The 27,509-nt window shown below is 36.1% G+C and overlaps 1 protein-coding gene and 1 pseudogene across 3 annotated transcripts; both read right to left on the reverse strand.

Moving 5' to 3' along the window:
• Positions 1–316: 316 nt before the first annotated feature.
• On the reverse strand, positions 317–5,436 carry LOC132060478 (serine carboxypeptidase-like 2; annotated as a pseudogene).
• Positions 5,437–10,536: 5,100 nt separating this feature from the next.
• On the reverse strand, positions 10,537–26,037 carry LOC132058880 (protein RER1A-like). Of its 3 annotated transcripts, XM_059451266.1 has the most exons (4): positions 25,404–26,037; positions 11,874–11,925; positions 11,041–11,221; positions 10,537–10,936 (listed from the first exon to the last, which is right to left on the reverse strand). In XM_059451266.1, the coding sequence occupies exons 1-4, from the start codon at positions 25,786–25,788 to the stop codon at positions 10,841–10,843; spliced, it is 714 nt and encodes a 237-aa protein (XP_059307249.1). In that variant the 5' UTR covers positions 25,789–26,037; the 3' UTR covers positions 10,537–10,840. The 3 variants fall into 3 exon arrangements, with proteins under 3 accessions (XP_059307249.1, XP_059307251.1, XP_059307250.1); XM_059451268.1 differs by lacking the exons at positions 11,041–11,221; positions 11,874–11,925 and adding an exon at positions 22,481–22,661 and having other exon boundaries at positions 25,367–26,032; XM_059451267.1 differs by lacking the exons at positions 10,537–10,936; positions 11,041–11,221; positions 11,874–11,925 and adding exons at positions 22,073–22,402; positions 22,481–22,661 and having other exon boundaries at positions 25,367–26,033.
• Between the last annotated feature and the right edge of the window lie 1,472 nt (positions 26,038–27,509).

Consider the following 27,509-nt stretch of genomic DNA (forward strand, 5'->3'; position numbering starts at 1 on the left):
ATTATGCATAGTTTTTAGTCCTTTTAAAGGGGAATTATTTTTTACGACAATCGAGCACAAACTCTCTAATTAAGTGTAGAAGGTTCTTATCCATCCTACTATATCTTTCAATTAATTAAACTGTTTTTTTAAGCGATGTGATATTGAAATCTTTCAAGAAAGACAGCTGTTTTCAATGGATTCTCACAATTTTCTACAAACAAGAATTATGATGTTTTTTATAGCATCCCCTATTTTGTTGAAAGATACCAAAAAATCACAAAGACAATTATTTATGAAATAAATCTAAAATTAACCCTTCAATGGATTAACAAGTTTACAAAGGTTGTTGAGTTATCCATCTTTTAAACATATGAAAGCACTCTTCACGTTTATACTCAGGAGCTGTATGTCCTCCTCCCTATAATAAAAATAGAAAATAAAATAAAAAGGACAAAAATATTGAAAATGTGAGAATATAAGCAACAGAATTATAATTTTACTATTGAATTTAAGATTAGACACATGTATAAAAAAAATAGAGTATAAATCTCTTGCCTTCACAGTTGCAAATGTCATATTATTAGAATAAGATCTTGTGTAACTGCAAATCAGATGTATATATAATTTAGGATAATGATCATATCATCTGATTTAATTTGGACGAAAATCAATCTAAAAGCTAAAGTTGGAGTAAAATCGTACCCTGCAACTTGACCGTCAACAGTCCAGGGACGCCATTCATCAACGACAGAATAATTTAAATACTTTATCCATGCTAGGGTTGATTGGAAAGGAACAACCATGTCATGATCGTCACTGTTTTAAAATAATAAACTTGTTATATGTGCGTCCAATAACCTTTTAACTTAATTTAGTATACTTGAAGCACCCGATAAAAATCATAAATATTATTTTAGTGTGAAAGTATCAAACCTGTATATAAGTGATCGATAACCTTTAGAACTAAGGTTTACATGATATGGTATACTATTCTTGAAAGTAAACGTGCAAGCTGTATCCGCAATAGTTCGCCTACATCTCACCCATGGTACTTTTATTGTTCCCTAACAAAAAAGAACAAAAAATTTAATCTTTATACATATTGTACCTTAAGTCTAAGCAATATGTACAAATTAAATAATTGAAATACCTTTCTAACATGGAGAACCTCTTGAACGCTAGGATCATTTGCCCAATAATGGCAAAGCTCAAGTCTGGCAACCTAAAATAGAAAGCATATGTATATATAATAATTACACTCAATTTTTATATTTTGGGAAAGAGAGAAAGAGTATTGGTCTATTTCACTTCTCAATACTACAAAACACATGTTTTTCCGAAACACGCCCGTTGAAATTTCATCGAAAAATAGGTTTTTTGAATCGACGCAAAGTTGTCGTCAAGAATTTCTAGTAACACGCTATTTAGAAGTGCCACAAAAATCTTAAGTTAATGATAGTGAATATCATAGTACGTATTTCTCCTTTTAAATAATATATACTTGTACGAACTTAGCGTAAATAAATATTTTAAAATAATGAAACTAGACATGGATTATTCCACGTGATATTCAATTGGTGCAAATGTTCATACTTTGAAGTACCAATTGAGGGACTTACATGACTTTCTTGACAAATGAAATCATCAGATTTCAAAGAGACAAAATCCTCTTGAAGAGATCTTCTTTCACCAAATAATTGTTGTTGGTTTGATGATAGAGTGTCTAATCCACAAAGAGGCTCTAGTATATGTTGATCATATACACCACTTACAAGCTACAAAATTTGAATTGCAACCTATTAAAAATAAAGTGTTTTATTCTAAATATTCCTACAATATGACTCATATAGACTCCTTTATTTTCAAATAATTGACACCAATACCCTTTATCTAATAAAAATCGCATACCGATATATTGGCATGGTATTATCCCTTTTTTAAAAAGAATCAAACACTTAATAAGTCCCTTATATAATAAAACTCTTATACAAATGAACGTTCATATAACTAAGAACATAAAGTATCTGAAGCAGAGTAATGGAAAAAACAAAAGCAAACTAAATTAAAAAGAAAAAGGAAATTCCTATATAGTATGTTAAAAAATACAAATACCTTGCATGATCAAAGTGTAGTTGTTACTAACCAATGTAGCTTAAGTATTGTTTAGAAAGATACATGTCCAAAAAAATGTCTATTTTCTTATTTAAACAAATATGTGGACAAAAGCTTTCAACAAAAATATTTGATTTTTTTCATAAATTTCATATGATTAAAAATATAATATATTAATTTTTCTTTTATTCATTAATTTGTATTACACTTGGTTACAGATATACAAGTTTTTCAAAAATAAATACTTGACAATCTTATTAAATGAAAATGAGAAGATTTGTGTAGAATGTTCGTTACGTAAGAAGGTTAGGTAAAATACAAGGTGAGTAAGCAATTGAGTTACATTACAAGAGTATCTAGTGTAATTTAACCCGTAAAAATTATTTAATGAATAAATATATTTTTCTTAAATGTTGCCTTACCTTCTTGAACATTGTAAGATGTTGCACACATAGTTCACTGGTAGGGCGGTAGGAACTATTTCTTGATATTCGCCTTTGCAAGTCTCCTTTAGTGACTAATATTACAACAAGATCCAAATAATTAATCTTTTTTGCGCTAAAACTGTTATGGATACAAAGTATCTTTAAATTTACAGATAATTACTTTGCAGTTCTTGTAATTGAAAGAAATAAAACTGATGTCAAGAAGTTTAAAATTCTACAGGTGAAGCTCTAGGAGAGTGTCGTAGAGTTACACTCGTGGAATATAAAACTTTATGATAGTGACTATTTTTTAAAGACTTGACTGAGAAGTAGCCGGTGGGCGCTCTTTATATGCACAGTAGTAATAGCGTGGGTTAGCCACTTTTCAGTTCCTGTCATCGAAAAATAGATATTCTCATGGAGTTTCAAATCTTATAGGTGAAACTCGAGGATAGTATCGTGAAGTTTCACACGTGAAATAAGAAAATTCATAAAAATGGCTAGTTTTCAAAGTCATGACCAAAAAATGGCCACTGAGCGCTATTTATACTTATAGTAGCTAGTGATATATAGTGTAAGCTAACCACTTTTCATCCCCGAAAATTGAAAAATAACTATTGTCGTGAAGTTGAAAAGTTCACAAATAATACTTTAAATGATGACTATTTTCATTTACAAAGCTGAAAAATTGTGAATTTTATCGAAATTATATAAAGTAAGAATGAACTAACCTCATAAAGTTCATCAGAAATTAGGCCCATACCATGACTGAAAGGAACTTGGTAATTGGTATCTTCAGGAAATGTTTTTGGATTGCCAAGTGTATAGCCCTAATGGATATTACAATTAAAAACAGTATATTTCCATCTGAAAAAGGGTTAAATTTGTTTATGCACTACTAAGAATTGAGCAACTTTGTCCTCCACCAAACTTTGGTCTAATTTTACTGCCGTTGTTTAAAAATCTCATTCTCCACCTTAAAACCTAGCGAAACTCCAGTTTAAAGCTAATTTTTAACAATCATAAAAGTTGAGGGATAAATCTGGACGTCTTTTCTCGAAAAAAGTAAATCTATACACGTGAAATTCACTCATTTTAACTAGAGCTCCATTAATAGCAAGTGCACAAATACAAGACGATTACTGACGTGAAGGTACTTATTGACTAAAAGTCTAATGGAGGATAAAGTTAAGTAATTTAGGATACCACAGAAGCAAACTTAAACCCTTTTTCTTTTCCATTTAGGAGATATATTGTTACATGAAAGGAAAGGAATAATAAAAACCTATATTGTTACATGAAAGGAAAGGAATAATAAAACCTTAAGGTTGATCAATGGCTTGCTGCCTGCTTCATTTCCTGCATTTTCATATCACTTTGTAAGTCATTTTCTGAAAAATATTTTCCGAAAAAATGACCTTGAATTTCCAGAGTTTGGCTGAAAAATATTTTCTGAATAATAAATATTTATTAATAATATTACGAAACCACGTAGTGTTTTAATAATAATAAAAAAAAGTTGAGTAATATTATATTGGGCCTTACCATCTGATATTAGTTGAACAATAACTGGCACTATAATGCCTGCATATGAGTCCCCAGAAACATAGAAAGGGTTCGAAATAAATTCTGCATGATCATTGAACCACTGCAAAATGAATTATGAGTTAGTTTAATTACATTCATGTTATAATATTATCAAAACACATATATATATTGGGGATTTAAAATTATTTTTCTTATCAGTAGAATAATTTACCTGTAATTACCTTATCGGTGATGACAGTATTGGGTGAATATACTTAAAAATAGAATTACGTGAATATTCTTGGAACAATAATCAAAAATATGTACCTTTAGTAGAAACTCATAGACATAATTGCATGCTTGTATATCAGTACACTTGGATGATGTTGAAGTTGTTGCATAAGAGAATCCAGTATTTACTGGCTGGTCCAAGAAAATTATGCTTGCAAACTACAAAATTTAATTAAGGAATACATTTATTTCATGATCTAATCTTAAGCATAAGAGGGGGAAAAGAAAAAAAAATTACACCAGCCGTTCATATTTACTTATTGTAACAAATAACAATTTATTTCAAGATTACAAAAAACATATTTTAAGAAGCTTAATATTATTCAATTGACATGACAATATAATTTTTTATACTGATAATTATATAACTTAAACTCGAGAATTAAAAGCCCATTGGTGTTACCTTTGTCAAAGAATATGGAGTTGAAACGAGAATCGGTAGGCTTCCATTGAATGTTTTTTGGGCAAAAGACAATGGACCTACAAAACAGAATTCATCTGTGTATTTTAATCTGTTAAATATATACATTAATATTGAAGTAATGATAAAAAATTGCATCCGCCAGCCACATGCTCACATAATAATGTAATTTTTTGTTAACTATCAATCAATATATAGAAATTAAATCCCTTTAATACTTACCAACTTCATAAGCCAGCCCTGTGAAGGATGAGCAACCAGGCCCTCCCGATAGCCATAACAGGATCGGGTCTTTTTTCGGGTCGGATTCTGACTTAACGAAGTAATAGAATAGTTGCACTTCCTCGGATTTGCCAAGTCCAATATATCTAGCAATCATATCACTTATAAGGTAATTAGGTATGTACTTAATTACATAATGAGCATTATAAGATAATAATGAACTTGTTACTCGCAGGTCAAATTATACTGATATAGTATCGGAAAAACCGGCACTGTCAATATATAACTTAAACCAATACGTAGATTAGAGAAAAGAGAAGAAAACTTATCCGGTCTCAAGAGAGAAAGGAAGAGGGCCATCAAAACCGGGAAGAAACTCAACAGTTGCACGAGTTGTACCATGCTGAGGAACACATTGTACATAATATTGTAATATCATAGTGAGAAGAAGAACATGATAAACTGATAACAGAAAATGAAAGGACCCTAGTTGTTTCATTTTCAAACAAAATTGACAATGAATATGTCTTGAATATGTACCATAATGTATACTAGTATACATATACTCACAAGTATGGGTCTATGGATAAGGTATGGGTCTACGACAAAGGTGTGTGTGTGTATATATATACACACACACACACATATTTAATTGCATGCCAGGTGCATATCCTTTGTGACTGATTTTGCCTCCCACTAAGAACTTGCATGCCAGGTGGATAAAGAATTATACTAATCTGCTGCTGTTTTTGATACGCAATATGTTTAACGGGGAAGTAGACATTGTCATCGGGAAACCTGGTCGTTGTTTGGGTTTGCCCTGAATTTTCTACCTCTCATAGTTTTAATGTACTATTAGTTTTCAAATATGTAGGTCATTTGACCATATCATATTATTATAAGCATAATACATAAATAAGCCCTTAAACTTGGCCTCAGCTGGCAAGTATGCCCTCCAACTTTGGGTGTGCACAAGTAGGCACCTCAACTTGTATAAAGTTGAACAAGTAAACACAAATGATGACATGACACTGACGTGGCACATAAATATTGGAGGGCCACGTCAATGCCACGTCATTTTTGTTTACTTGTTCAACTTTATACAAGTTGAGGTGCCTACTTGTGCACACCCAAAGTTGAAGGGCACACATGCCAGCTGGAATCAAGTTTAAGGGCCTATTTATGTATTATGCCTATTATTATATTATGCCTTTTTAGTATATTTTCTTTGTTGTCTAGTTTATCGTCATTCAAAGATTGAAATTATTAGCTTTGCATGATGCCCTAATTCAATGGCATCATTGAACTGCTAATTAAGAGGGGGTCTTTTAATTATTCAGGTGAAGCTGATAAGATGCTTAATGTGGGCTTTGCATAGGATTTTGAAATCTAGAAAGTGTTCCGCAGAAATTTCAGACAATGATGTTCTCAACCACAATACCAAGTTGGATACTGAAAGTTACCAACAAGTTCTTTAAGTACCCTGGAGGGTCCTTATTTGCTAAATAATTATGTGTACAAGTGTGTGCTGGTAGGAAATTCTAATGTTAAGTTAGATGATCGTTTTTTCTTGTATTCTGTTGCTTGTGAGATGTATCAGAAACCAATAGTTCTTGGACCCTTTGATATCAGTACTATGAATAGCCTAAGTCTCTTTTCAGCCCTACTGATGTCTATCCTATTGATCTATGTCATTGTATGTTGTTAGCCTCCATCATGAGGAGTAAAATGATTTCCCCCGAAAGTTTGTAAGGCTAATAGCCTGTTTGGCCAAGCTTATTTTTCCTCAAAAGTGTTTTTTCTTAATAAGTGCTTATTTTAAAAAAGTGCGGTATTTGGCTAAGTTGTTGATAGAAAATAAGTGCTTCTGGGAAGTAGCAGAAGCAATTTTTTCAGAGGCTAATTCCTTTTCTTTTTTTTTTTTTTTTTTTTCGCCCAAAAGCACTTTTGAGAAAAATACACTTAGAAGTACTTTTTAAAAGCTTGGCCAAACACTAATTAGCTTGGCCAAACAGGCTATAAGCCTATATTTGGTCTTAGAAGCATGTCAAGGGAGGCCAGTGTTTGGAATTAAGACCAGTTTGATAGTCAACTTCTTTTCCTTTTTGAGAAAACTAATTCATTTTTAGGAAGTTACACTTAGGAGAACAAAGAAATATGATTCAATCAAACAAAATAGTTTTAGAGAATTACCATATGCAGAGAGCAGGAATCCATCATGCCCATTACTCAAATAGCTAGTGCGCAGCCTCCAAAATTCAGCTTAATTGAAGTGAATCTGAAAATAAAAGAAAGTTTTGCAGAATTTGCCAGCGCCCAAAATTTGAAAAGTCGTTTGTTCCTTGTGTAAAAACCGAATCTTGAAAGAAGCTCCGCATTCTACAAAGGTTGTGGCGTTGCAAGAACAGCAGCATAGTCAATTCGCCAATTTTTCTGGGGATTTTCAACAAGAGCATTACAGTGAGTAAGCACTGAAAGTACAAAGCCGAAGAAGTTCTTGATCTCCGTTGCATATCAAGTGCTGGAGAAACTGTGACTCACTTATCAGACAGACCAGCTAATGATTTTACACAATCCGTGCATAACTTTTCTGGTGTAAAAAGATCGGAACCTGATCAAGACACTGATCACTTCTCAACTGATAAACAGCTCGAATTGCACATTTTAGCTTTGCAGATGAATGCCGAGAACCTTGCTATTGCTGATAAACATGCAGCTGAACATAACTTCAAACCAATAACTAACTTTGTGCCACAACTACAAGCAGAGTCAGCTACTCCCATCAAGATGATAGAGGGAGCTGTCGTGAATGATAAACTTAGACTGTTGCAGTTCTGGATGACTCACTACAGCTAGTGATTACTCAATACAGTCAAGAACCTAAAGACCCATCAAGTTCACTTTATCTGGGATATACTGTTCCATCAAACCAGAATATCAAAATTTTCATCAGATCAATCGCCAAATCCTCCCGAGTCAAGTAGTTTCCGGTTGAATCAGTTGAGAAAACAAAAGATAGTAGCAAACATCTTCCCTGTTGAGGAACGTGATACTTCCACAAAGCTAGACTTAGTTGATTAGCGTCCGTGGCAGATACAGAGAGGAAACACAAATAATGGTCTGAGCATCCAGTCCATTGTTGACCAATTTGAGTATTTGATCAATTAAAGAATCAGAGTTATTATTTCCAACGACCAGTACAACATGGAAACTGGACTCCTGCTTTGCCAGCAATGTCGCTCAACCAGAACAAAAGCCAAATGCCTTCAAACTAGAAAATATGGCGTCTAGGAAAACTGAATGCAGCCAGGCAGATGCCGCAGCAGATATTTCGAGAAACAACAGAGATACTCCGGGATTGATTGATTACGGGTGCAAGTTAACTTGGTCAGGGACATAGAGCAGAATGGATTCATCTTGTCCACAGCAGGCAATAATGAGGCGATCAACATTGAATCACAAGCTAGGTCAATACACACCATCCCGGAGCTCTTATGCAAACTTGGAGAAGACGCCTAGTAAATTTTTGAAGAATAGTAATCACATGAAACAACTGAGGAGAAGGCATTTACATGGAAAGGAATCAGTGTCAAGCTCACCATACTCTTCCAGCTCTACAGATTTTGCAGCAGACGAGAACTTACAGTAGTGACAAAGATGATTCCTTGCCAAGGAAGATTCGAACCGAGACGCAGTATTCACATGAAACAAGCAAGAAGAATTATATCCTCGGAGAGATAGTAGTCAAATGATTACACGATCAGCTCACGCTTCAGCAGCAGTGAGGGGGATTGGTAATGAAAGAGCTCATGAAATAATTTCTACAAGTAAAAGCAAGGGAGAGAGATCCTCGTCACTCGATCATTCAGGGTATGACAATCTTGAAGAACAATCTTACTACTCAGCAGATTCTTCATCAATGAGGTTAAGTCCTGCATGCGTCTACAAGTCTGCTAACTTGAAACAATCAAGGAAACATAACGGAAGGTGGAAGAAGTTAAAAGACAAGCTAGCAATAGTTTTTCACCATCATCATCACCACCACCATCACCATCAAGGTAAGGATGATAAAGGTGAGGAGAGAAAAACAACTTTGTCGAGGCAGAGAGGAAAAAGGTTTCATGGCCCCTATTCTACAATCAAGGATGAAACATTTGGAGAAAAGGCTTTGGAGAAGTTTGGGAAGTCAACCATCGACAAAAGCTGGAAAAAAGCAGAAGGGGGACCAGATTTCACACCCTCGCACAGGGGCTGATGCAACGTATCCAGCATTCAAAGAAGTCGAAACATAGCAGCAGTAGACCTGTAGACAAAGAACAACATAGCAATAAGGAGATGTTGAACAAATTTCATTGGTGGCAACTACTAAGGCATCACAGAGGTATGAATAAATCATCTACCATGATAGGATCTGGCAATAAGAAAGACCATTTAAAAGCTCACAAGATGAAGTGAGGCACCTGAATTTGCCATTTTGTTCACTTATGAATAAGAGTACAAGTTATTGACCTCACCGACAGGGGATGCTGGAGATTCAAAGTGCCGACTACTGCAGGCTGTTTTTGCCTCCTCTCTTTCTCAAAAGCAGTAAAGCAGCAAAAACATCTCAGATCCATATAATCAAAATCACATAAATGCATGTAATTATATGAACGCACAGGATACGCTCCACTGGTAAATGAGTCTAATTCTCTTTGCAGCAAGACAGTAGATTCCTAAGAAACTGATTAAGAAAATAATTTTGGTCAAAATACCTGCCCTCAAATTCTACTCAAAGTACCTGCCCTCAAATTCTACTTCTTAACATCAGAAACATAGTTATCATACAAATAAACATCAATTACTATAGATAATGAAAAGCAATGATTTCTTGGATAATATAGCACCAAATTTTGAAGCTTCATTTTGAAAAGCATCTTGTCCCAAGGCAGCAGGCCTCTTAGATCTTTCTACGATGATCCAGATTCACATAATCTCCTATAAAACAGATCCAAATCACGCAAAGTAATTGGAGTAAACCTAAAATTCAGATTTCTAGTTCAAATAGCCACCTGCATGTGCAGCTGAAATCTAATAATATCATCACATCATATTCAGGAAGTCAAAGGGGAAAACTCACTGCAATTTTTACAGTCACAGTCCCATAGTTAAATATTATAGATATAATACCCAAAAATATTATAGGAAATGTCTGCCTCGTCAAGCACATTACACACACATCTTAATTCATAATTTGATATGAGCACCTCATTTGATCAGCAACCAATCTCTGTCTTTCTAAAACGACAGCACAAATAGAAATTTGGCACTAGCTGGGAAAAGCAAGTAACACAAAAATGTGAGGTTGTCATATGTCTCTACCGGGGTCAGTTCCTTTAAGAGTCAGTAACCGTTCTAATAGCTATTTATATTGAAATGCAATTATAAACCCTGTTTTTATGATTTATGATATATAATGATTAAAAAAAAAAAGGATTAGATAGTACATACATTCATATTCCAGCAGTTTCAGTAATTATGGGGAATAATTATAAAGACCGTGAAAACTACAATGTATCCATTTAACTATATTTACATGTAGCAATTCCATTATAGTTTCAACGTTGTTTTTTGATGAAATAATCTGTTATATTCAAAAGCATCAAGCAGATGCAAAAAGCTTTACAAAGAAAAGGTTAAAAACTCCAGACACTGCAAAAAAACTAGTAAGAGCTAGGAGTTTCAAAAATCAAGGCTGCTAAGCCACTGAGAGGGAGCCAATGAAATCTAAGAGGGGGATAACATCATTCACAGGGGATAGATTGCTCCAACTAAAAAGGATTTCTGCGTTGTTTTTTCCTATTTCCTACTTCATTTGGTCTTAAACAGAAATCAGTATTCCAGATGCTGCTGCCACATCCTGATGTCCTTTCACAGGTGCTGCTGCCACTTCCTGCTGTCCTTTTCCAGCCACTTTCTGTTACAAGAACAAAAGGAATGTTTTAAATACTCCCACTAAATAAAGGCTGGTCTAACTAAATGATGCTTTCATAGAAAAATACACAAAAGCAACTCGGTCACCTGCTTTATAAGGGTAAATGGGTTGTATTTGTATCTCTTCGACTTGATAAGTACAACAGCCATTTTATAACCATACACCAGACACCAGGAGATAAAAATGAGAGGCCAGCAACCTTTAACATCAACTACGGGAAAGAAAGTCATGGTAAGTACCAGACAGAGATCTATTGTTGCGGCATACCTGAAGAAAGTAGACAAAAGAGATTAGACATTTTATAACAACACACAAGAGTCTCAAGAAAGTAGCAGAAAGGAAAAATAGGTTTCTGTGGAAACATAGATGTAAGATAAAAAAAATGATTCTCCTCTCGATTGTTATGGTTCATGGCAAAAGGGCATCCCACTATAAGGTGTAGATCCACAATATTGAAAAACCATACAATGCTTACTTCTATTGAAAAAAATAAAAAGAGCAATGTTTAATGCGTATAGCTCTTTATCCGGAGCGCTTTAGAAGTCACCAAGGACAGTAACTGCGTGCACTGAAGCTTTCGCGAGCAACAATAAAGGAAGAGGGATGGGGGGTGCAAACGGATATGGCTTGACCTACAAAGGCATGACTAATGCATCAACCTAAGCGTTGACACACTATAACCGGAAAGGGCATGTGTGCCATCATCTGGTTCTGGGTTCTATAGCGGTCCAGGGAAGCCAGAAACAGCCTCTCTACCACCCTAGGTTGGGGTAAGGTCTGGGGAGGGTAGAGTGTACGCAGACCTTACTTCTAGACCCTCGGCTCAGAATATAACAATAACAAAGCAAGCCAGATAGGAAAAGGAAATAATGACAGCAACACAACAACAGAAATCAAATAGAAAACAAGTGAGTATTACCAGAAGTTGAACTCGGGAAGTTGACGAATGAGGGGTTTGAATTCATCAGAACCTTTAATTGGCAAGACAGGCCCATCATCCATATCATCATCATGAGGGGACAGGAATTTGCATAGAATTCCAGAGAAGTGGAAGAACACTAAATATGTGCCTGGGTAGAATCCTCGAACATAAACCCTAAGGCCATAAAGGATAGCCAAGACAGCAGTTACAATCCACCTATACAGTCCATAAGGACTGATTTTATCCAACAAGTAATGCTGGTAAACACTTGAGATCCTGTAGTAAGGGTATGATACAATACTCCAAGTAACCCCAAGAGCATGAGTAATTGCCAAGTCCGCAGTATCAAAGTAACGCTGGAAAAGGGTTGACACAAGACTCCAAAGCATAGCAATCCAATGCTTCACATCATCAATAAGCTCCTCCATTAATAAACTCAACAATAATAGGGTCTCTCTCTGAAATTGAAATCGGACTTTTTTCCCTTTATAGGGCCACGGCTTTGGTTGCTCGGAAATTATTAATTGACATAATAGAATACAATGAACTCATTCTATACAAGTTAGTCACCTTTGTAAATCCTCCTTAAATCCTATTCTAATAAGGATAGGATACAATGAACTCATTCTATACCAAGTTATTCAACTTCTTAAATCCTATTCTAATAAGGATAGGAGTACAAATCATATATTACCATAATTACAATTATAAACTATAATTAGAATATTATAAACTTGTAAAAATAATGACAAAATCAAAACGATAATTAATTATTGAAATAGCCCATTATTTAACCTGTAGCTAGTGACGGCAAACTTCACACAAATACTCCCTCCGTCCTTTTTTACTTATCACATTTCATTTTTTGAGAGTCAATTTAATTAATTTTCAAAACTAAATTAAATTAGATTTATTTAATATTTTAAAACTAAAATTTAAATGCTTGGAAACTATACGAAAGATCAATAGTTTAGCCGCTTGTCCCCAAACAATACTTTTATTAGGGCTCCGAGACACGTTTGAATTTGTGTCGCGCAAAACTTATTAACAGAAAAACACTCCCTAACAATATCTTTTTCATATCTGATAGTTGACCCGAGACCTTTAATAAGAATGAAAGGATTATATCCGTCTTATCGCAACCATTAATGATAGTCGTGTATAGTCCTTGTTTATGAGCACGTTGACTCCACCGTTTAAATCATTGACATATCAAACCTCACACATATGAAAGCATTTATTATGGTTAGATAAATGCAGACTATATTATTCAAATTTCAAGTATTAAAATAGCAACTTGTCACATGTTATATATATTGCAATACTAGATGCCTGCCGCCCGTGCTCCCCACGGACCCTATATTACCACAGCAAACTCCAGAAAAAGAGACGTTTACTATAAGAATATGAGCTATGAAGAAGGTAAAAGAACATGAGGCATGAAAAAGGTAAAAGGTAAAAGGGAAGTCAGCTTATAGTATATCTAATTTAGCAAAAACCCTATTAAGATAATGTGCAGACACATAAAGTCAATATGTAGATGCAATTAGAAAGACGTCAAATATATAACTTCAAATAGTTTCCCTCATTAATTTTTTGCTGAAAGCATGTATATTCCAATTAATCGACATGATATTTATACCACTAAATAATTGCACTAATTTACTTTCCAGGTAAAATAACAATTATACTCTAAAATAGTGTATATATTGATTCAAGCACATATCGTTATGCTCTACATAAGAACAAAGTCCACAGTTATTAACTCAAAAGTGTCAAAAGTATATAAACAGTCAGAGACTATTCAAAATACTTAGATTGAATGGCATGCGATCAAAACTTGGTGAAAGCCAAGTGTGTCTCTTTCTCTAAGAAGATAGTAGGCTAAAATCATGTTGTTCTGCAGAAATAACACCCAAGAAGATTTGAATCCATCATACTATTCACAAAAGATGCAGAACGTGCCACTGGTCTTCTTTATCCATAGCTACGAAGAATTTCCCAATGCCCTGCAAAAGTACAAACATAATTATTCATTACTATATCCACTTTTGTAAGAGCACCTAATTCAAGCACAAAAGCCTAAAGTAAAGCTTACAATATGTAGCACTCAAGCTACGAATTTGGATTAAAGGGAGAAAATACAGAAAATAAGAAAGAACTAAACAAGAAAATAATTCAGATTTTTTCATAGAATGATTACCTCTTGCGTAAAAAGAGTTGAATATAACAAGGGTTTTTGCTAGCTACAGCTATCCTTATAGTACTAGTACTATTTGGGACACTTGTCCATTACAGGTGGCAATTCTGCCTTTAGGAAAATTAAGATGAAAGATGAAAACAAGACCTAAATAGATATTAGGCAAACAACTTAAACAACCCACTAAGAAATTATACCAATTCGGATAATTAGAAAGGAACCGGCCCAATGACACGATTGTAATCGTGACATCCCATTCTCCTTCCAAAAAAGTCCTATCTCCACCATTCATGGGTCGAATTCTGGAAACTGAGACTTCAAGAACGTGTAATCTTCCCAGGTAGCTTCCTCTTTCGACAAATTCGCCCATTGCACTAGAACTTGCGTGATTGCTTTGTTTCCTCTTTTGACCATTTTTCTTTCCAGGATAGCTACTGGTTCTGCAAGAATTTGACCATCATCAGAGCAAAATGGAGGGTCTTGAGATGGTACGACCTTGTCACCTATTTTCTTCTTCAGTTGAGAAACATGAAATACCGGGTGGATCTTGGAGGTTGCTGGCAATTTGAGCTCATATGCTACAGGCCCTAGTTTTCGAATCACCTCATAGGGTTCGAAGAACTTTGCAGATAACTTTAGATTTTTCCTCATTGCAACTGAAATTTGCCGGTAAGGTTGCAGTTTCAGATAGACCATATCCCCAATTGCAAATTCTCTTTCACTTCTCTTAGAATCTGCATACTGTTTCATCCTATTTTGAGCTTTGATCAAGTTATCTTTCAGAAGCTTGTTGGTGATCTGTCTTTCCCTCAACATTTGGTCCACAGATTCTAACCTTGTCTATGCGACAAGCTCAAACGAAGGCAGGGGAGGGTCATAGCCATATAATGCTTTAAATGGTGTCATCCCTACGGATGATTGGAAATTGGTATTGTACCAAAATTCCGCCATAGGGATCCATTTGCTCCATTCTTGGGGTCTATGGCCAGTCATACAACGCAAATAAGCTTCAACACATTGGTTTAATTTCTCTGATTGTCCATCTGATTGTGGATGGTAAGCTGATGTGAGTCTTTGATCCACTTGCAGGCCTTTGAAGATTTCACGCCAAAACAAACTCGTGAATATAGGATCTCTATCAGAGAGGATAGAAGTGGGGATCCCATGAAGTTTGCAGATGTGATCAAGGAACAGTTGAGTCACCTCGGATGCATTATAAGGGTGAGATAAGGTGAACAAGTGAGCATACGTAGTATACCTGTCAATGACCACTAATAAAGTGTTCTTCCCGTGTGATTTAGGAAGCCCCTCGATGAAATCCATTGCCAAATGGCCCCAAACTCTAGAGGGAATGGGCAGTGGTTGTAAAAGCTCGGGGTAAGGAACAAGTTCAGCCTTGTTTCTTTGGCAAACTTCGCAATTTTTTACCCTGTTCTTGACATCATTCAGTAAATTAAGCCAAGAAATAAACCCCTTAATCTTTGTTGAGTGCCTAGAATACCAGAATGGCCTCCCCATGGGGTTGAGTGAATTTGATCAATGAGTTGCTCTCTCAACTGCCCATGACTGCCTACAAATAGCTTTCCATCAATTCTCAGCAAGCCATTTTTCATAGTTGTGTTAGGTCGTGCATTTGCATCAATGAGCAATTCCTCTAACATGTGTTGAGCTTCTTGGTCATCTTGATAACTTTCAATGATATCAGTTACCACTTAGGTTGCACAGTTGTCAAACCGTTGCATTCTTCATTGTCTTCGAATCTCCTCAATAATGCATCTGCCACTACATTTTCTATCCCTTTTCTATATTGTATCTCATAACTTAATCCCATAAGTTTAGAAATACCTTTATGTTGAAGAGCAGTAGTGATCCTTTGGTCTCTCAAGAACTTGAGACTGAAGTGATCAATCCGAATGATAAAGTGGCTAGGTTGTAGGTAGTGTCTCCATTTCTCAACTGCCAGAAGTAGTGAAATTAATTCCTTTTCATAGATTGAGAGACCTAAGTGTTTAGGACTCAAAGCTTGACTAAGAAAGGCAATTGCCCTGTTTTGCTGCATTAAAACCGCCCCCACTCCAGTACCACTAGCATCCACTTCCACAATAAATGGAATAGAGAAATTAGGTAGGGCTAATACTGGTGCTCTAATCATGGCATTTTTCAAATCATCAAAGGCAACCGCTACTTGTGAATTCCAGTTGAATCCTCATTTTTTAAGAAGTTCAGTTAAAGGTTTGCTTATAACAAAGAAACTTATTAATGAACCTCCTATAATAACATGTGAGTCCTAAAAACCCACGTAACTCTTTGATGGTTCTAGGATAAGGCCAACCGACCATTGCTTCCACCTTAGCGGGATCAGTACTCACTCCCTTCCCAGAAATAATATAGCCCAAATATTCAACTTGGGCGCCGGCAAAACTACACTTGGATAACTTAGCAAATAATTGATTAGGCTTCAATACCTTAAAAACTTCCTCCAAATGATGCACATGATCTTGTAAATTGACGCTATAAATAAGAATGTCGTCAAAGAAGACAAGAACAAACCTCCTGATAAAAGGTCCAAATACTTCTTGCACTAGGGCCTGAAAGGTGGCAGAAGCATTGGTGAGTCCAAAAGGCATCACCTTGAATTCCAAAAGCCCATGGTGAGTCCGAAAAGCTGTTTTGAACTCATCACCTGGTCGCATCCTTATTTGATGATACCCCAACCTCAAATCCAGTTTCGAAAAGAATTTAGCACCATTTAGTTCATCTAAGAGGTCCTCCACCACTAGAATGGGATATTTATTTTTTATCATAATATCATTTAACTTCCTGTAATCAACACAAATTCGCCAAATTGAATCCTTCTTTTTGACCAAGATAACTGGTGATGCATAAGGTGAAGTACTGGGAACAATTGTTTGAGCCTCCATCATATCCCTTACCATCCTCTGAATGGTGTTTTTCTGTTCATAGGAATATCAGTAAGGGCGCTGGTTAACAGGTTTTGACCCTGGCAATAACTCAATCGCGTGGTCACATGGTCTGCTTGGGGCATCCCCTTGGGTTCCAAAAAGATGTCTGAATATCTATCCAATAATTTATGAATGGGTGTTGGGAGATTTTCCCCAAGTTCAGCAATATCCATAGTTGACAGTTGGGCTGAAATCGAACACTGGCCTAACCTGAGCAGTTGTTGAATGGATTTGATGTCGGTAATTGCATTTGGGCCAGAAACATTACACCCCATTAAGGTAACCAATCTATCACCCTTACAAAATGAAATGTTATATGGCCTTGTATTCAACATGATAAGAGCCACTGCATCGACCCAATCCATGCCAAGAATAATGTCAGCACCACCCGCTCTCAAGACTCGCAAATCAAAAGAGAAATTCTCTTCATTCATTTTCCATTTGAAAATTGGACATAAGTATTTGCAAATCATCATCTGTCCATCGGCCACTCGCACTCTCATGGGCCTCGTCATGGTTTCAATCCTTAGGCCAAATTGTTCTACCAGTAAGGGATCAACAAAACTATGAGTTGACCCGCTATTAATTAGAACAGTCACTGCTTGTCTCTTCACTAGACCAACAATTCTAATTGTAGCTGGGGCATGATCCAAGCCCATCATGGAATTCATAGGAACTTTAGCGTGGTCTATTTCTTCGACCTCATCGACCACTTCATTTGTTTCTTCGGCATCAATTGGAACATCTTCTTCTAGTCCCTCTAAAGCATTCAACGTTTTGGGCTTACATACATGGCCCGGATGATACTTCTCATGACACTTATAGCACAGGTTCTCTCTTCTTAAAGTTTCTAGCATTGGTTTAGGGCCTGGAACTCTAGCAGGGACTATTGGGTCTTTTTGAATTCCCACACCGGACTAACCTGATTCCTTAAAGTTTGATACAAATTGATTGGGCCTCGAGTATCTAGGTGCATTACTTTTAGCCTGGGCATTTTGTGACTGCTCATATAACTTGGCTATGTTATAAGCTGCCACCAAGGTTTGAGAATTAGCCACCTTGACCATAGGTCCAATCTCATCTTTCAGGGCCCCAACAAAGCAAGTAACGAAGTACAACTCGTCTAGCTGAGGCCTCACTACTTGAACTCTGCAACGAAGGTCCTCGAACTTCTTTTGATAGCTATCTACATCTGATGTTTGCTGTAAACGATTGAAAGTAGTAACCACATCCAATGGCCCCATTCCATCATATCGTTCACAAATATCACTACAAAATTGGCTCCAATAAATCAGACCACCATGGTCTATGACATAAGAGTCAAACCAGCTATCAAATTTGTCCTTCACACTAACAGCCACGTAAGTCATTTTAGCTGCATCAGGGACTTGATAATAATCGAAATAATACTCACAACGCCTTATCCAACCCCTAACATTTTTTAGATCGAACTTAGGGAATTCTAATTTAGCTTTAAGGAATCTTAAATTCTGAGAATTGATATCTTGATTAGAGAACAGTGTGGGGATGGTATTATGGGACTGGGTTGGGCCTCGATGAGTCATATATTGGGCTTGGGCTGCGTAACAGGGTATGTGGGTTTGGTAGTGCGGGTTCTGGTAGTTTTGGGCTGCCGTCGTTATTTGGGTTGGTGGAACAGTGTACTGGGGTATGTAGTTGGGAATTTGGGCTGTGAAGGAATAGTTAGATATATGGGTTGCATTAAGCGTGTGTGTTTCTGTGATAGAAAAAGGCATGAAGTTGCCAAAGGTTAGAGGGTTTCCTGATGTGCTAAAACCAAGGATTGACGACCCACTGGACGCTGGTGTACTTATGAAGGGTCGTAAAGTACTAAGGGATACAGGTATGGTTGAGTTTATGGCAGATGTAAGGGAGTGAGAAAAATAAGGGTTCATTGGTGAGAAAGACTCCGGTTAGGAAGAGTACTATGGCGAAAGTTAAGAGGGTTTGGGGTGGTGGTTAAGGCCAAATTCCGATTTACGTTGGATGTCGCCGATACGACAAAGAATAGGAGTTGAATAAGCTGGGTTCATTGGGGTCGACGGAGCTGGACGTGAAGCTCCGTTCACTGCTGATTGCCCGATTTCAGAGTGTTCTCCACCTTGCAAAACACCCATATATGAACGATTCTCAGTGGCAGACTCATCTCTCCTTCTAATTTCCATCACCATCGTTTCCATTCGCTGATTACTCTCAGCGTTACGGCATTGCATCTCTTTCATCTGTTCCATCCGTTTTGTTGAGATTTCCATGAAATTTTGTAACTGTAAACCCAGATTTGAAGAACCATCACCATCACTTTGTTCTAACGGTGGCGGTAGATTCACCATGGTGGCCAATATCGATGCTCTTGATACCAAATGTAGCACTCAAGCTACGAATTTGGATTAAAGGGAGAAAATACAGAAAATAAGAAAGAACTAAACAGGAAAATAATTCAGATTTTTTCATAGAATGATTACCTCTTGCGTACAAAGAGCTGACTATAACAAGGGTTTTTGCTAGCTACAGTTGGCCTTGTAGTACTAGTACTATTTGGGACACTTGTCCATTACAACTGGCAATTCTGCCTTTAGGAAAATTAAGACAAAAGATGAAAACAAGACCTAAATAGATATTGGGCCAACAACTTAAACAACCCACTAAGAAATTATACCAATTCGGATAATTAGAAAGGAACCGGCCCAATGACACGATTTTAATTGTGACACAAACAATACATTTATTAGGGCTCCGAGACACGTTTGAATTTGCGCCGCGCAAAACTTATTAACGGGAAAACACTCCCTAACAATATCTTTTTCATATCTAATAGTTGACCCGAGACTTTTAATAAGAATGAAAGGATTATATCCGTCTTATCGCAACCATTAATGATAGTCGTGTATAGTCCTTGTTTATGAGCACGTTGACTCCACCGTTTAAATCATTGAAATATCAAACCCCACACATATGAAAGCATTTATTATGGTTAGATAAATGCAGACTATATTATTCAAATTTCAAGTATTAAAATAGCAACTTGTCACATGTTACATATATTGCAATACTAGATGCCTGCCGCCCGTGGCCCCCACGGGCCTATATTACGACAGCAAGCTCTAGAAAAAGAGACTCACTATAAGAATATGAGCTATGAAGAAGGTAAAAGAATATGAGGCATGAAAAAGGTAAAAGGGAAGTCAGCTTATAGTATATCTAATTTAGGAAAAACCCTATTAAGATAATGTGCAGACACATAAAGTCAATATGTAGATGCAATTAGAAAGATGTCAAATATATAACTTCAAATAGTTTCCCTCATTAATTTTTTGCTGAAAGCATGTATATTCCAATTAATCAACATGATATTTATACCACCAAATATTTGCACTAATTTATTTTCCAGGTAAAATAACAATTATACTCTAAAATAGTGTATATATTGATTCAGGAACATATCGTTATGCTCTACATAAGAACAAAGTCCACAGTTATTAACTCAAAAGTGTCAAAAGTATATAAACAGTCAGAGACTAGTCAAAATACTTAGATTGAATGGCATGCGATCAAAACTTGGTGAAAGCCAAGTGTGTCTCTTTCTCTAAGAAGATAGTAGGCTAAAATCATGTTGTTCTGCAGAAATAACACCCAAGAAGATTTGAATCCATTATACTATTCACGGAAGATGCAGAACGTGCCACTGGTCTTCTTTATCCATAGCTACGAAGAATTGCCCAATGCCCTGCAAAAGTACAAACATAATTATTCATTACTATATCCACTTTTGTAAGAGCACCTACTTCAAGCACAAAAGCCTAAAGTAAAGCTTACAATATGTAGCACTCAAGCTACCAATTTGGATTAAAGGGAGAAAATACAGAAAATAAGAAAGAACTAAACAGGAAAATAATTCAGATTTTTTCATAGAATGATTACCTCTTGCGTAAAAAGAGTTGAATATAACAAGGGTTTTTGCTAGCTACAGCTGGCCTTGTAGTACTAGTACTATTTGGGACACTTGTCCATTACAGGTGGCAATTCTGCCTTTAGGAAAATTAAGACAAAAGATGAAAACAAGACCTAAATAGATATTGGGCCAACAACTTAAACAACCCACTAAGAAATTATACCAATTCGAATAATTAGAAAGGAACCGGCCCAATGACACGATTGTAATCGTGATACAATATCTCCTTTATGCACACTACATATCAACTATACGCCCCTAGAGCTTTCTACATGCAATTTACTCACTCCGGGAAGAACAGACAGAAAGAGAAGGCCTTTGTCCATAATTTCTAAATCTTGGAGATAAATGTCATCATTAAGATGAAGTGAGATTTTGGTGGTGCTTTTCAGTTTTCGTAATGTTCTTGAGCACATAAATGTAGATGAATTTGATCTTCAAGGCTTTCACTATCTTTCACAGATGCTTGGGCAGGGAGAAAACAAACAGGAAATCTTGCCCAAATTAGGTAGAGCTTCCTTTAAGTCACCTCCATGCCACTTCTCTGCCACTAATGCTGGCTTTAGTTGCAAAAATAGATAATGTATTCGCCCTTCGTAAGGCTAACAATTGCTTGTGACTTTATGCAGTAGCTTTAAAGTGAACTCCACATAATGGCCTCACAATGGACAACGCTTATATCGCCTAATAAACAGTTTCAAAAAGGATAAACGCGATCAGTTTCACCCAAGTAATCTGGAAAAGAGATGTTGAATAGATGAAGCTAAACTACACAGTTTAGCATCCAGATTACACATTGCTTATTTATTGACATCGTCAATTGGTAGTAGCCAACTTCTCAAACTCAAGACTTCCATCCTGCAACTATAGGAAGCTGCATCAAGCAAGTGTAATCCATAACTGATGCAGAGATGGGCTCTTAGAGAATAAGAAGAAAGATATAGAAAACAAAAATTTTTGCTCCTAGATAACTGAACAAAAATCTAGCAGTTATTTTGCAAGTACCTTAAAGAGGAGAAGAGGAAAGACCAAAATAAGTACTCAAAACCAATCAACCTGTAAATATGCCGTGAATATAATTATCATCCCACATAACGTAAACTACAGTAAATAAATAGTAGTAATGAGTAAAGAAAAAACTAAGAGAACCTAATCTTCTCAAGATTTTCTATCTATCTATATATATATATATATATATATATAGATAGATAGATAGATAGATAGATATAGATATAGTTATAATTACATGTAGCAATTCCATATAGTTTTTTCCTAATTCCTACTCCATTTCGTCTTAAACAGAAATCAGTATTCCAGATGCTGCTGCCACATCCTGATGTCCTTTCACAGTGGTGCTGCTGCCACTTCCTGCTGTCCTTTTCCTGACTACTTCCTGTTACAAGAACAAAAGGAATGTTTTAAATACTCCCACCAAACAAAGGCTGGTCTAACTTAATGATGCTTTCATCACCTGCTCTTTAAGGGTAAATGGGTTGTATTTGTATCTCTTCGACTTGAAAATTACACCAACCATTTTATAGCCATATACTAGACACCAGGCAATAAAAACGAGAGGCCAGCAACCTTCAACATCAACTACGGGAAAAAAAGTCATGGTAAATACCAGACAGAGATCTATTGTTGCGGCATACCTGAAGAAAGTAGACAGAAGAGATTAGACATTTTATAACAACACCCAAGAGTCATAAGAAAGTAGCAGAAAGGAAAAATGGGTTTCCGTGGAAACATAAAGGTAAGATTAAAAAATGACTCTCCTCCTTTCGATTGTTGTGGTTCATGGCAAAAGGGCATCCCACTATAAGGTGTAGATCCACACTATCGAAAAACCATGCAATGTTTACTTTTATAAAAAATAAAAAATAAAAGAGCAATGTTTAACGCGTATAGCTCTTTATCCGGAGCGCTTTAGAAGTCACCGAGGACAGTCACTGCGTGCACTGAAGCTTTCGCGAGCAACAATAAAGGAAGAGAGATAGGGGGTGTACACGGATATGGCTTGACCTACAAAGGCGTGATTTTGCATCAACCAAAGCGTTGGCACACTGTAACCGGAAAGGGCATGTGTGCCATCATCTGGTTTGGGGTTCTATACCGGTCCAGGGAAGCCAGAAACAGCCTCTCTACCACCCTAAGTTCTGTGTGTCTATGTACACTCTACCCTCCCCAAACCCCACTTTGTGGGATTTCACTGGGTGTGTTGTTGTTGTTACCGGTCCAGGGAAGATGGTTCTGTGGTGTTTGGCTGGAGGCATCCCTCTTCCCATGACCATTAAATGTGATGGCGAACATGTGGCAGGATTGTAAATCAATATGCTTAATGTCATGTATTTGGGAAATCTACGATGAATATCTTTCAAAATTGTTGTATTTTTTTGTTCAATAAATCCTATGAAGTGGAGACCCTGTATGAATATGACTTGATTCATATGATGTTATGGTTTGATCAACTCTGAGCTATAATTAACATTTTTCCTTGTCAGCTTAGAAGACAACTTACAAGAATTTGTCTAAAAGATTATCTATTACTGATTTAGAACTACTTGGCAGCAAGTTTCCCATCATTTTGTAAATACTCCCCCCATTACACCAATACACTTTTTTTTGACATTAATTACACCAATACACTTTCTTCAAAATGAGTACAATAAAGAAACAGTTAAGATTCTTTTCGAATGATTCAGCATGTGGCCTTTTCTAAGCCAGTTCAGAGCTGTAGCAACAATCAAACTGAAGCTGAAGCTGTTAGATTTGGTGTCAAGTGGTGCATTGATAGAGGATTTAACAGTTTTACTGTAGAAATGGACTCTATGGTAATCAATAATATGCTCAACAACAATGAGGTGAATAAGGAGGATCATTTATGACACTAAGGGTTCGTTTGGTGTGAAGGATAAGCAAAAATAGTCCCGAGATAAGATTTTAGTGCCTCCTTATCCCATGTTTGATTGGAATAAAAATCCGGGATAACTAATACCGGGATTAGTTATCCCGGGATAAGTTGTTTCCCAACCAAACGAGCCCTAAGTCTAGTATCAGGAATGCTACTGTCCAGTTTGTTCATTGTTACAGGGAAGCCAATATGGTAGCTGACCTCTTGGCAAAGCTTGCCTCTACTAGTGGAAATGAAACCTTATTCTCCTCTATGCATACTATGCCTCAAGAAGGAAAAGGTTTAATTCAACTAGATAAGTGGCACTTCCCACCATGAGAAGGAGATATGAGAAATGTAACTTCTTTGTAAGCTAACTTGTATAATTTTGCTTAGATTAGAGAAGGATGTTGTATAGGCTTATCCTTCCTCTTACTTGTACTTCTGTGAATGCATAGATTATTAGAGGTTTGGTCCATGTCCCCCTCTAGTATGTGTAACTTTTTTGGATTAATTAGACATGGTAGGGGTCAAGCCTAACCCCCCACACCTATGGGATCACAACCATGGTGATGGCTTATTAAAACAAAAAAATGATTCAGCATGACAGATGTTGATTTAAACATTCCATCAAATCATTCACCCACAACTTGAAAGCAAAAATAATAATGTGACTGTTACAATGTCAGCTAACCGATACAAGTAGTTGTTTTTTAAGGAGGCAACAGTATAAAACCCTGAATATATGGCCATGCTAAAATAAGCAAAGAAAACGATACCCACTGAACAAGAAGTAACTGGGCATGTTGTTATTGTTGCACACATGCTAGAATGTTTTAACGCGTTAATAAATTACTCTAAAACCTTAACAGGAAAGGGAAGAGACCAATGTGAAAACAACAATTAAAGCAAATTGAATAAATTATTACAACAACAACATACCCAATGTAATCCCACAACTAGGAGAGGCGGAGCCAGGATTTTGAAACTTGTGGGTTCGGGGTTCTAATTCTTTAAAGTTACTAGGTTCTAAATTAATAATTGTACATATTTGACAAAAATTTAATACAAATATATGGTTCGGATCAAAGTTACTGGGTTCAGCTGAACCCACCGCCCCTGCCCCAGTGGCGGAGCTAGGAATTTTGTTAAGGGTGTTCGAATTCGTATAATCTATATATTAAGGGTGTTCAATATGTAATATATAATAATTTACATGTTTACACGGTATAATTTTTCGGCGAAGGGTGTTTGGTTGAACCCTTGCATTAGTCCGGGGGAGAATAGAGTGTACGCAGACCTTACCTCTAGACCCTCGGCGCTCAGAATATAGCAATAACAAAGCAAGTCCGATAGGAAAAAAGGAAAATAGTGACAGCAACACAACAGCATGCTAAGCAATGCCCAAAAGAGAGTAAATAATAGCAGAAATCAAATAGAAAACAAGTGAGAGGAACAGAGCATTACCAGAAGTTGAACTCGGGAAGTTGACGAATGAGAGGACCTTTAATTGGCAAGACAGGTCCATCATCATCAGGATCAGGTAGTCCATGAGGGGACAGGAATTTACAGAGAATTCCAGAGAAGTGGAACAACACTAAATATGTGCCTGGATAAAATCCTCGAACACAAACCCTAAGACTATAAAGGATAGCCAAGACAGCAGTTATAATCCACCTGTACAGTCCATAAGGACTGATTTTATCCAACAAGTAATGCTGGTAAACACTTGAGATCCTGTAGTAAGGGTATGATACAATACTCCAAGTAACCCCAAGAGCATGAGTAATTGCCAAGTCCGAAGTATCAAAGTAACGCTGGAAAAGGGTTGATACAAGACTCCAAAGCATAGCAACCCAATGCTTCACATCATCAATAAGCTCCTCCATTAATAAACTCGACAATAATAGGGTCTCTCTCTGAAATTGAAGTCGGATTATTTAACCTGTAGCCAGAAAAGAGGAGACAAGAATGTTTTTTGGCCTTTGTATTCACATAATATAATATAATATAAATGACCTCCTTTCCTTGAATCCTATTCTAATAAGGATAGGAGAACAAATCATATATTACCTTAATTACAATTATATACCATAAATTATAATTAGAAATTCAGGGGCGGTGATGAACCGGTTCCACCGGAAGTATATAAAAGATGAATATTACCTTATTGAGCTTCGTAGACGTAACTGAGAAGCTTAGATGAACAAATCATATATTACCTTGGTCACTGTCATGTTTTTTCTCTTTTTGCTCCGAGTTATGGCCCTATGAAGCCTTTTTGATGCTGTATAGAGTCTATGATGGGGTATAGTTTGGGCCCACTTGAAATTCGAGTTCAGGCCCTATGAAGCCTTTTGACTCTATATAGAGTTTATGATGGGGTATAGTTTGGGTCAGCCCGAAATTCGAACTTTTTAAATATTTGGTTTGGATATTTAAATTATAGATTGGACTTAGGATTTTATTTTTAAAATTTATGGATTTCGGATTGGATATGGATTTAGTACAATGGATTTTTGGAAGAGTGAATTCTTTTGAAACTTGTGGTTCAAATTAAGTCTTGAATATTTGTGTAAAAATAATCAGAAATCATTTCATAAAGTGAATTTATTTTCAAATTAGGAAAGAGGTCATTCATTTTGGTACGGACTAAAAAAGGAAATAGGTTCACAGAAATTGAAGCAGAGGGAGTACCTTTTATCTAGACCTACCTATATCATGTGCCCAGTACTAATAAGTCTAATTTCTAAAGGTCCAATAGATTAATACCTAAGGCCCTACCCATTAAAATATTAAATCTAATATACAATTCTCTACTAAATCAAATATAGTATAGGATTTTCTTACTTCTCGAGTCTCAAAAGTCTCACGTTAGTGTCACTCACGACAGAGTTCTTTGTTTTTTTTTCCAGATGACTACTTAGATTTTATTTTGTTCATTTCCACTTTTTCAGAATGCTTTTATTTGGTATGGATTTACTATGTTGGACATGACTTGAATTTATTAATCCTAATTTGAACTGGAAAGCTTTTTTTACTGAGCAATTAAGATTTTAGATTTACTTCTGTGGAACTAACACATGAATTTCGTTCCTAATAAGTTTGCCTTAGTCTCAAGAGTCAAAATTTGTTAATTCTGCTAATTTGATATAGGGAAAGCTTTTTTTACTCCGAAAATTTAAAATATCCAAACCGAATAATCCGAAACCGAACTTAAAATACCCAATCCAATCCGAAAATCGAATATCCAAACCGAAAATTTCATATCCAATCCGATGGCCCAAACGCCCGCCTCTAATATAGACCATTGGGCTGCACTTAAATTCACCATTTTATGCCAGCTCTATTTGTATGTGCGAGCTTTTGGTTGATTAATTGTAATGGATTCTACTGAGAATTTTTATAAAGTAATTAATTAACATGAAAAGAAAAAACAATAAAATTTCAAGCTGAAACACAAAATACGTTTGACCAATTTATGCGGCACAATTCGAATTTCGTGATTTAAACAAGTCTTTTTTAACCGTAATTTTTATAAGTATCTTTTAAATATTTTAAATTGTACTTTTATTCGTATATTCTCTACCTTTTTTCAAAATTATGAATA

This window comes from Lycium ferocissimum, chromosome 6, assembly GCF_029784015.1.
Source record: "Lycium ferocissimum isolate CSIRO_LF1 chromosome 6, AGI_CSIRO_Lferr_CH_V1, whole genome shotgun sequence".
In the NCBI taxonomy this organism is placed as follows: Eukaryota; Viridiplantae; Streptophyta; class Magnoliopsida; order Solanales; family Solanaceae; genus Lycium; species Lycium ferocissimum.